Source organism: Centruroides sculpturatus, unplaced genomic scaffold, assembly GCF_000671375.1.
Source record: "Centruroides sculpturatus isolate CEXI.00-Female unplaced genomic scaffold, Cexi_2.0 scaffold524, whole genome shotgun sequence".
Taxonomy (NCBI): Eukaryota; Metazoa; Arthropoda; class Arachnida; order Scorpiones; family Buthidae; genus Centruroides; species Centruroides sculpturatus.
This window is the reverse complement of record NW_019384773.1, coordinates 492630-504825: the sequence shown is the minus strand read 5'-3', so window position 1 is coordinate 504825 and position 12196 is coordinate 492630. Positions and strand designations below refer to the sequence as shown.

At 35.4% G+C, this 12196-nt stretch overlaps 1 protein-coding gene across 1 annotated transcript in view; it reads right to left on the bottom strand.

Moving 5' to 3' along the window:
* The window catches only part of LOC111629041 (amino acid transporter AVT3B-like), a 17321-nt gene extending 6326 nt beyond the window's left edge, over positions 1-10995 (bottom strand). Inside the window, exons 1-2 of the mRNA XM_023372908.1 lie at positions 10932-10995; positions 10291-10364 (exon numbers count right to left, since the gene is read on the bottom strand). Coding sequence (XP_023228676.1) covers positions 10291-10364; positions 10932-10980 — 123 coding nt within the window. The 5' untranslated portion in view covers positions 10981-10995. The remainder of the gene's footprint in view (positions 1-10290; positions 10365-10931) is intronic.
* Between the last annotated feature and the right edge of the window lie 1201 nt (positions 10996-12196).

Genomic DNA, 12196 nt, shown 5'->3' with positions numbered 1-12196 from the left:
GATTTTAAAGAAGACCTATACCTATGGAAGGATATTATATGTAAAGGACCTGCCATAATAATTCCAGAGAAACAAAGAACCAGAGTTCTACAGCAAATTCATGCTGCACATCTGGGAATCAACGCTTCACTCAGCAGAGCGAGGAATAAGGTATACTGGCCAGGAATGAATCGTGACATAGAAGAAGCAGTAAAATCTTGTAGACAATGTCAAAGGTTTCGACCAGCTCAGACAAAAGAACCTCTGGTACCCCACAGAATTCCTACATATCCATGGCAAGAAGCAACAGCAGATATTTTCTATTTGGCCAGCAGTCCATATTTGCTAATTGTGGATAGATACAGTGCCTATCCAGAAGTTTATAAAATGTCATCGACTGATGCTTCCAAAGTTATTCCCAAGTTCAAAGAAACTTTTTTGCGATTTGGAAGTCCAGAAATATTGATGATGGAATTCCACTATCATCTCAGACGAGAAAGATTATCTATTGGATAGAATCGTTGTGCTGAATGAAGTCACGAATGAACACTGGGAAGAAGTCATTGAAATAAATGGGAATCCCACTAAAATTAAATTAGATACTGGAGCGGACACTAATGTTATTTCTTGGATTTATTTGAAGCAGTGGANAATTCCAATTTCGTAGAGAGGATATCCAACAACAACTGGAGCAGAACCAGAACAAGATGTCAATGTATTATGACAGAGGTAGTGTTCCCCTCAATCCGTTGAGACCGTCAACACAAGTTTTAGTGCATACAGGAAAAGAATGGTCTCCGGCAACTGTTGTAAAACCTCTAAATGAACCCAGATCATACTTAATAGAAGATTCACACGGTCAACAGTACCGAAGAAAAAGAGTACATCTGAAACTGAATCACAGCCCCAAAAAAGCACCTCAAGAGAAAGGTGAAGAGAAACAAGAAAATGGAAAGGAAGAAACTGAGGAAAAGGAAGAAGAAGTAATCACCAAAGAAAAAGACTTTCAAACTCCGACACGAAAAACTAGATCAGTTGAAACAAAGCAAGGGAAAGCTATGTGTCATCCATGCCCCCGGAGTGCTCTCAAGAACCCCACTAAGGGATATGAATGCGAATAGATGATGGAACATTGTACATGTGTGAATGAGTTAGTGCAGTTGCAAGGCCAGTTGTACCCTTCAAGAATAGCAGCTCTCATTAAACTATCCCTAATGTGATTGTACCTATTGCAGTGAAAAACTAAGTGAAGTGGTGTTTGGTCCACCTGAATACCATAATTGCATATTGTGGATTGTCTCCAAGGTTAAATCTATGCAAGTATTGCTTAAAGTTGCTGTGTCACGTAAGTAGCTGAGTGAGGGTGTAACTAGGATAAAAGCAGCGAAGAATTGGAGTGTCAACCTTGGGGATGAAAGTGTAGGTGAGCCTACCAGTGGTGTCATGGTCCCAGCTGTCTTGCCAGAGAATGAAGATTTGCTTCTTGACATGATTGTTGATGTACAAGGTAAGAATGTAACTGAAAGTACTAGTGACTGAAAACTTTGCAGCTTGTTTGGCAAGACAGTCAGTGGTCTCGTTGCCAAGAACCTCTGCATGACCCAGGACCCATTGGAAATCTATTCTAATATTGTTTTCTAAGTGTCTGAGAATGTGATGTATGAGATGGATGAGTTTTAAGTGGCTATCAGACTTTGCAATCCTGTGTAAAGCTACTCTACTGTCAGAATAAATGAGATAGTATAAGTAGTGTCTTTTGTACTTCCTATACCTAATGAGAATTAAGCTTATATAAACAGCTAAAGTTTCCACTTGTGCTATTGAGCAGTGTATACTTAGACAGAAGCAAGTGTTGTGAAGCTTGTGGCCTAAGTTGGAGTAAACTACAAAAGCAGCATCCACATCGTCACCCATCTTGGAACCGTCAGTGTAAATCCTAAACATGGGATGATCACCTGGATCTTTGAAGTAAACATCAGAGGTGCGGTAATCGTAAGTCGGGAGTGTCAAGGCTGAATTTTTTGATATCATCGATCAAACTGGGAGGGAATCTTACCTATCTAATCAATTTGTCGACATCCAAGTCACTATAATCTTGCCAAGGTAAGGTGACAAGATTTTCCTGCCAAATAATGCATTTAATTTCTAAATCGATAGGGGTCAATTCTGACATTACCAAAAGGGCACTAGTGGGTGCGGTCCTATAAGCCTTACAAATGCAGACAGCTGTAATCCTTTGAACAGAACAGTTTTTTATGGTTATGGACTTTGGAGGCCATGTGGCCCCAGACCTGTACGGCATAGAGGAGTGCTGACTGAATTGCACCCCTGTAAATAAGCTTAGTAGCATTAGGGCCAAGGCCCATGTGTTCCTAGCAATACTAATGAGGGCGTTGGCCATCTTTTTAGCTTTGTCTGTGATGTATTTGATGTGGGGCATGAAGTTAAATCTCTCGTCAAGAATAACACTTAAATATTTAATTTCCATTGTTTGCTTTATTCTGTGAGCATCTATTTGAAGGGTAAGCTTCCTGATGAGTGGCGTGTTTCTACTATCATGCTTTTGCATTTGTCTGTGTTAATGGGTTGCCTATGCTTAATGTTATTGAGAGAGAATGTCGTTGCATATGTTCTGTAAGAATTCACTGTTCCTGTGAAGCTAGGATAATTGTGTCATCCACATAGCCCTGTATGCGACAGCCAGGAGGCAGAATGTAATTTAAGTGCAGAATAGAGTTATAGGCTATGTTTCAGAGACCAGGACCAGACCTGGTTCCCTGAGGACAGCCTTGAGTGATGGGTATGACTATGTTATTTTGTGCTGTATAAACACCTGCACTCCTGTTGCTAAGATAGGACTGAAGGAATTTGTAAAGATTTTGACTTTTTGCTGGTAGGTTTGGGAATCACTGAGTAGGAAAAAGGCCAGTGTTCAAGCAGATATTGAAGAGAATTAAAAATGCTGTAGAATTGGCTTCAAACACGTGTTTTATCATCCTAGTGGTTATGCTGTCAAAACCTGGGGCTTTGTTATCGATGAGCGAACAGATGGTATTCAAAACCTCAACATAGGCGAAGTTGTGGTCATTGTCTGTATTAGGTGGAGTGAGTGTAGAACTCCGGATGACCGCTTATTTATTGTCATCTTGCTGTGGGTCATCTGAAGGGTAAAGCTAGTGAGGATGTATGTGATAGTTTCTTCCGTGTTGTTGGTTTAGCGACCATCAGGGAGCTGGAGGGGATTTGGAGCTGGTGTTTTTCCTTACAAGCTAAATAGTACAGTTGAGACCAGGGTTCCGACCACAAGTGTTGGTACAGAAATCCTTTCAAGTGTTAGTCCTTGTTTTATTTATAAGGTTTTATAAACCTTATAAAGGTATTTATAAGGTTATTTATAAGGTAAGCATTGTGTTCATGTCTGTACTAATCTCTAAGTGTGACTTTAATGTCCAGTTCATTCTTAAATTGCATCCTTAACCTCCTAACAATTTTTTTCTTGTTTTCTAGCTCAGTGGTCCATCAAGGAATCTTTTTGTGTTTGACCTCAGAGGCAACAACATAAGAGTAAGTGATTGTATTTGTAAGCCTGGTGACAAGATGGTCTAAGGTGTCTTGAGTATAGTGACTGTGATGAGGGGTGCCAGTCCAAATGTTATTGAAGGTGTTGCAGAATAATTGCCAGTTAGTGCAAGTATAGTGAAAACTATGATTATTAGTATTACTAGTAGTGTTCAGTTGTGTGAAGATATACCTATGGTCACTGGCAGAATTAGTAGTGTAACAGTGGTCGACCCTAGGGGTGATGTGACCATTTCCTAACGTTAGATCAATCCAACTTTCCCTTGTGGTACAGGAGTGGGTCAGAACGGTGCTGGTGTTCAAGTGAGTAAGGTTGTGTTGGGCCATGGTTTCATTAACTTTGTTACCCCTAGGGTCATCTTTTGGACTATGCCAAGTCTGCAACTTGGCATTGAAGTCTCCTCCTATTAGGATAGGCTTATCTTTGTATGAATTCAAGAGGTGATGAATCAATGGCTGACTCAATGTTAGTGATGTCTGGAATGTAGACGGAACATATGTAAAGGTGAGTGTTATTGTCTGTAACACAGATGGTGGTAATATATTCTGTGGTGTGTTGGGAGACAAGGCAGGCAGAAATGTTTTTGTTCCTGATGATAATACCAGCCTTGATGAGATAGCCAGGGTCCTGAGCTGGATAGACTTTCCAGTCATTGAATCTGACTATCATGTTGTTAATAGTGTAGGGTTCTTGGATCATGTTGATGTCTGTATTGTGTACATTGGAAATGTGAATGAGGAGGGAGCAGCTTTGCATTTCTGTGCATTAATCTGTATGAGTTAAAGTTGCCTGTGTTCATATTATGTACAGTCGTATTATTCTTAGCTGACTCTATTGGCAGCTTGTGTTTTCATGCGTTTGGTTATGGGGCACTGTTGAGAGAATGCATTATGAACAGTCTTATGTTTGCTCCCTTCTGGTTAAGTGTTATTGGCCTTTGCAAAATTAATGCAGCATGGTTCCTGACTGTGGACATGGCAAACCTTGTAGCTGTGGTTGCCCATGCAGTGACTAATGTTGTTTTTCTGTACATTTATTAGCTAGATGGCCATAACCACAGCATTTATAGTAGTGTGTGAGAGGAATGTAGTCTTCTACAGCTATCATTACCCATTGCACACTAACATACTGCTGTTGAATTAATGTGTTCCTGATACTAGGAGTTACCTGAAGGACAACGTGTAATCTAGAAGTGTCTGTCGTGTTGCGGTTTATTTTGGTTAGAACACAGCAATTCTTGAAATTCCTGGTGTATGTGTTTGTGTAGTATTTATTGCAGTGTTCTGAATGTGGAGTTCCTCTACGAAGGTGCTGGTGACAGTGTCGCCTGAGACATTTAACAGAATAACCTTAGGTTGTTTGGCTGCTGAGTATCTGATTTCTAACCTATCCGTTAATGTTTTTACTGAGTTTATGGCAGCCACCATTTTGTCACTGTCAGTCTTCATATTTAACTGAATGCAAACTCCATTATTTCTAATTTTCCTGAGTGCTTTAACTGAGAGTCCTAACTGACTAGGTTTTATGTTCATAGTGAATGTTTGTCTTATTTCATCCTGAGTGATGTTAATGTTTTCTTTTGGAAAAACAAAAACCATGTGTGCCAGCACTGGACTGTGTATGTTTTTGGATTGTTTTCTGGATAATTTTGGTGTTTGTTGTTAGCCCTAGCAGCAACACCAGCATAGGAGGAGGTTGGTAAGCTAGTTGGAATAGTGTTTTTTGCAGTGTCTAATATTTTGTTGACTTTGCTATCAATGAGAGAGCCGACCTTCTTGGAAACCTCCTGTTTAATATGACAGACACTATCAGCTAGGGATTTCGAAACTGCTTCACTGATTAAACTATTCAACATATCAACATTGTTGTTGGGACAATAGTCTCTTCTGCTAGCAAGAAAAGATCATTTGCAGCTTCACAAATTTTTATTCTGTTCTCTTTCCGAACAGCAGAACCAGGGCCGGATCATCACATAGACAAATGAGACAAATGTCTTGGGCCTGGTTTTTAGAAGGGCCCAGTCAAACTGTCTATTTTGAAAAGATTTGTAAATAAGATAGTTTACTTTTCTGTTGGCAACTGTATATAATAAACAAAAATATATTGCTTTTTATATGGTTATTGTGAATTCTAAAATCTAAAGAAAATGTGTTCTTATGTGGGAGGGGCCCCGTAAGAAGAAAATGTCTAGGGCCCCAAAGTGGGTTAATCCTGCCCTGAGCAGAACTGCATTCTTCTGGACAGTTTCCCAAAATAATGTCCAAAAGCTACCTAAGCTTTTTTACCATGTATTTCTGGAAACACTAGGGCTGGGAGATGTCTGAGCCCATGCTCAGACATCTCCCAGCCCTAGTGTTTCCAGAAATACATGGACATGCTAGCTAGAAAGACCCTTAAACTACCTTAAAACTAATAACTTATAACTTAAACCATGGAAAAGAACAGGAGAACTGAAAACCAAAATACTGCAAAGAAGTATAACCAAAAAACCCTAAAATGGAGTGGCCTAGAAAGACAAAACTAACAGTGGGAACAAAGCACCTACTAAGGGAACAAATTACAAAAGGAAAAACTAACTACAAAAAACAGAAACCACAAAAATGCCAAAATACTAACTAACAACAAAAAGCTATGAAAATGGCTAGGCAGTTGAAACTGGCCTAGTAAGGCCTAACTATGAACTTACAACCAAAAAGGCTGAAGAACAACTCAGAAAAACCTGAAAAACCAAAAAATATTGCAATGCAGATAAAATACTGCAATGCAGTAAACCAGAAAAACCCAAAAAACTTAAAAACTAATTGACTGAGAAAAACCAAAATTATAGGAGAAGCTAAACACCTGAAGACCTAATTATGAAAAGAGAACTATCTAACTTAGACCTAAACTAAGACAAGACTAACTAACTGAAAAACACCCTAAAAACTGAAAATTTACAAAAGCCAGCCAGAAACAAGAAGTTAATCGAATGGAAGTTGAAAAGCTACGAGTTTCTTTGATTTAATCGAGTAAATTTAACTCAATTAAATCAAAGAAACTAACTGTTCTGCCTGGCAAAGCCAAAACAGAAACTGAGCTACTAAGCCTAACAAATGAGAAACATGTGAAAATGAAAAATCTAACCTATTGAGAATGAAAAACTGACTGAAAATTTAAGCAGTAACACAAATACTAACTAAAATGACAAAAAACAGCAGGAAAAAACACTCAATAGAGCCAAGAAACACAAAAGTAGACCTCAGTAAAAAGCTCACCAACACAGGCAAGAAGCAGGCAGAGGACCTTCTATATTTGATAATAGAGTCGGTCATAAATGAATATATTCAGAAAAGTGAACACTGTGAAGTACTGTAAACATGACATTACAGTTTATTGCTGTTTAAATATACAAATTTCATGCAGCTGCATGTTTGGTGATATAGTGCATGTGTTACATTTGCAAGCTAACTTTCTCAGGTTTTAATGTCTTGCAAATTGGGTGCACTTTAGACTCAGTGGTGCATTAGAATCAAGAAAACATGATATTTGTATTTGGCATTCTTGAAAACATTTAAATTTTATATTAATTTTGTAATATTTTTTGACTTTGCCTAAGTGCCTACTTGCTCAATTATATTCAGTTACTCTTAATAAATTTTATTATAAAATATATAACTGAATATTTATTTAGATAATTTATTATTATAAGTTAAATACTTCTCTACAAGGAATGCTTTTTGAACTTAAGACTAATCATGATCCTTTGACCTGATTCCTTTTTCAATAGGTTTTATTTAGCAGCAAAATTGAAAAAAAGTAAAACAATTTATAGTAAAATTTTCTGAGACATTTTCTGACTAATTTTCAAATTTTCCATTACTGATGTACATTAATTATGCATCATGGTTATAAAAAAGCATTTGAATGAAGTAAAATTGTACATATATATTGGATTTCATTGCTTTTTAATTGTAAACCAATTAGGTAAGTCAAATTACTATAAAATTAATTTATCAATGTACAGTAGAGCGTCAGTTATCCGAAAGAATTCCAGTCTGCAAATTTAAATTTTCGCTAGCTAGTGCTGTGGCGCTGCAATCTCTGGCTATATCTTGGGCTACTCCAATATTTTTTTGTTGATGTGTGTGTTTTAGCTGACAGCACTGACACTTTTGTGTGGTGTTTTTCCCAGAACTGAATCAAACGCTTTTGATACTAGATTAACTTCTAAAGTATAATTTTTTTTGTTTTTATTTTTCAATATATTTATTTTGTTTGTACAAAATAAAAAAATAATTTTTAACGATGCAATAGCCACGATTATTATTTTAAAAAGTTTACATTAGGATTAACATCGATGAAAATTCAACGCAAAGCGACACGCAACGGAGAAAAATTTCAACATGGGATAGGTTAATATATTTTTTCGTACATAATCGGTTATCCGAAAAATAAGTTATCCGAACTACCCCAGTCCCCAATTGATTTGGATAAACAACGCTCTACTGTATTGTTATTTCAAATATATTACTCCAACCTGGTATATTTAATGAAAATCTAACATAATTATCAATATTTTATAAAAATGTTTGCAAAAAATTTTTTAAAACAGTAATGAATATTTCATATATATATGGCTTATAATTTTATTCAAATAAAGAAAAAATTTTCATAAAATACATATAAATGTATGCTGATAAAATATATTAAGTCATTGATTACACAAATATATAGATTTGAAATGGGTTGCAAACAATTAGTACTTTTTCACCTGCCTTCTCAGCATTACTAAAATTGTGTGTGCACATGGTATGAAACAGTTTCCATAACCAGAAATGAAAAAGTTGAAAATCTTCATATAAATATAGATATGCAATCAGAAAACTTCTGTTATCTTATCTACAAAAATTTTGTACTTAAAAACATTAAAAAGTTTTAAATAAGGAACTGTTCTTATAAAGGACAATTTAATCATAAGTAAAATTTATTAATAACTTAAATTTTAGTCATTTTAAAATATATTTTATGTTATCTAAATCTACTGACATTTTAGTAGAAAGCAAGGATATAGATTTTTTATAGTTATTCTACTATTAATCTTTACTTCTCTGAAACAATTTTAATAAAATTTTTGCCATAGGTATAAAAATACAGATATCCCATGCAAAATTAATTGCAGCAATCAAATATGCAGCAGATTTATTATTGACAATTAACTCAACAACAATTACAGTTCAGTCTGGTACGTAACACCATCAATATTGATTGCATCTTACCCTCTTTGCTGCATATTTCAATCCCATGAGCACAGATTGACACTTGAGACTTTTTTCAAAGAAAACCCCATTCTCATATGGATGTTATCATTGAGTTGTATGTTGGCAATAGGATTCTGCAGGGAGCAAATTAGATGGTAGTCAGTCAGTGCGAAGTTGGAGCTGTAAGGTAGATAAGGCAAAATCACTGAGCCCAGACTGGCCAGCTTCTCTAAGGTCATCTTTGCTCTATGTACTGTACAATGTCATGGTTCATTTTTGGACAAAGTTCTTTGATCTTAGTGTTTACAGTAGAGTTCTTTGTGTGTGATGTTGGTTGGAAGCAGCTCCATCACGATTATGCAAAACAAATGCAGATCATTGCATTCTTCACTATTGCAACAGCTGATTTGTCTTTGTTCAACTTGAACTCTCTAACAAATGTCTTGCAGATGAGATTGTGAGCTTTTGTTGCATTGTGGCTATTTTTGAAGTGATAGATCAAAAGCATGTGAATGTGTTCTTTTAGATATATTAGTTAGAATAGTTTTATATTGTCAGTCATTGCTGATGCATCTATTTCAAATCAAATGTGTGATGAAATGCTTTTGGTTATTATACTTATATACCTACATCAAATAATCTAGAACACTTTTTCCAGTAGTTTCTAGAAAAAATTTAAATGTCTAATTTTCACCTTTACAACCTGATAGAATTATAAAAGGGGCATCCAGAAAATAATGAACGTTTGCAACATAGCACTCCATGTAGGCGAATTATCACCATTGATTCAAGGTCAATTTGTTCTCTGATGTGTTAGCTTAGCAAGTGTACAGTTTTGATAATGGCAGGCTTCTTGTTACTGTTTTGTTAAGGGTTAAAATGTGTACAAAAATCCTGCCAATTGTGAAGTGTTATTCATTTTCTGAATGTGAAGAAATATCATCCTATAGAAAGTCATAAACAAATCATGGAAGTGTATGGTGATCACATTAAACATTATTTTCTCATGCTTCATTTGTAATTTTTAATCAAGGAAGATAATGCATGACTACACTCTACTGCAGCCACTCAAAATGTGCTTCAGAAAGTTGACTGAGATGTTTTCGACCATCCACCATACTGGGCCCCAGTGGCTTTTACCTCTTTTCCAGGCTGAAATAGTTTTCAGATGGATTTGGAACATTTTGGAATGAATGACAAGGTGAAAAAAGCTGTCACTAACTGGCTGAAAGAACTGGTGATGGTCTGTGATAAAGGAATCCAAAAAGCTAGTGCCATGCTACAATTGCTTTAATCATAATGGTGATTATGTGAAAAAGTAATAACTAGTCTTGTACTAATTACTTAGTAATGATAGGGAAAAAGTTCTATTGTTTTTTCCTTTTTATAGCCAAATGTTCTTTATTTTCTGGATATCCCTCATATTATTCCTTCATCCTATAAGAGGAATAGTAAAACATTCTCTATATATAATAAACATAATTTATGAAATACCTGTTGAAATATTTGATTCTCTTTAGAATCCAAAAATCTTGTCTCTAATAATCTTGTAACTGGAAACATCATAACTGCAAAAATTACAATGCATTTTATTCGGTTTATATTAATGAATTTTGTTGTTATATTCTGTTTTAAGTATTTAATTTATTACATTTAAGGAAAAATTGCTAAATAAATAAATTATAGCTCCTTTTAAATTTCTACAAATAATGAACAATTATTTATTGTGACATTGTCACAATGCTAAACTGCTATTTTTTAGATTTCTAAGCACTATGCTCTTGATTTTTAGTAGTGTCTTGCCCCTGTACATCATACTTTTCCTGTTAACAATAGAGTCATGCCATTCATCTGACTCTGTTCTGGAAAAAATTCTACATTCATCTGAAGAGAATTTGTACAAAAATTTTCAGTTTGTTTAAAAAAGCCTGACATTTAGTGAAAATGTTAAAATGTTTACTTCTATATTTTTAAACAAATTTTCTTAAGCTTTGACACATTTTCATATTTTTATAAGTTCATACATCTACAACTACAGATATCACACACACACACACACACACACACACACACACGTACATAAAATAAACTGTGCATATAATATATAAAAAAACTATATGAATTTAATTTCATACCTGGATAAGTAAAAAATAAAGACACACACAAAAATAGCTTTACTATCATGGCAAAATCTATTCCATTACCTATAAAATAATGNGATTATTTTTCAAAATTAAAAAAAAATTAGTTAGATTATTTTTATTTAATCTATTTAATGCTTTCATCCAGAACCCGTTAAAAATTCGGTTTTATTAGAATAAGGCTTGTCGATTAGTTCGATGTCACGGTCGCATTTATACTAAATAAAATAAATCCCTACATCAAATGAGAATGTTTGTCTGTTTGTTCGTTATACACTCCTTGCCCGTTCGACCAATTGCTACGAAACTCAGTATTTACGTTCAAATACTTCTAACTTAAATAATGTCGTACATCTCACCCCAAAATATGTATTGGATTTCTGTAAATCAATTAATTTCTATGTACTGTACATTAGATCCGCTGATTTACACGTAGCACCATCTATTGGCAAAAAAGTTAACAAAATAAACTAAATGTAATTCTTACAAAGAAGATATCCATTTTTGTAAGAATTATATTTACTTAACCCTTGTTAATTACCGCGAAATAGACGCGATATATCATTACTGAGACAGGTAGCATATAGCTCTTGCTTGCGTGGAATCGAAAGTGTTTAAGCCTGAGAAAACCCGTGAATAGCCTATACAGTCAGTATTTAATTTTTCACATCTAATAAACTCGAGTTTTTTTTATATCTGAACGATACTTTCTTAATTCTATTAAGCGCTTTCCAGTAGCCGAATGGATAAAACCACCGAACTCTGTTAATTAGTCGTGGGTTCGGCATAGCTAAACGATCTTGTGGAGTTTTCTCGTTAGTAACATCTGAATAGGGTCCAGCATTCCCTTCGGCAGATCGCTCACATGTCACGTTTCCGTGACCAAATAAACCAAACTAATTCTAACGAGCGATTATTTATTATGACATCGTCACAATGCCGGGATGCAACTATAGTAACAATGTTCTCAATTCTTTAAGCGGTGGTAGCCCACCAGTGCCCAAGCGGTGTTCGTACCGTGAACACTGGCAACCGATTGTAGAGACAACGTTTAGAGACCGACGACGGTTTACAGATCGGTTAGACCGCTGTTCAGAAAAATTTTATTGCAGAGACGGCGTTTGTCGCCTGCCACAATGTAGACAGCGATCAGAAACAAGTTATTTGACCTATTTTCTAGACTCACTCGACAGACGGTTTAGATGGCTTTTCAATTCGAGTGGTAGCTTTGTTCGTGGAAAAGTTTAGATAAAAACAGA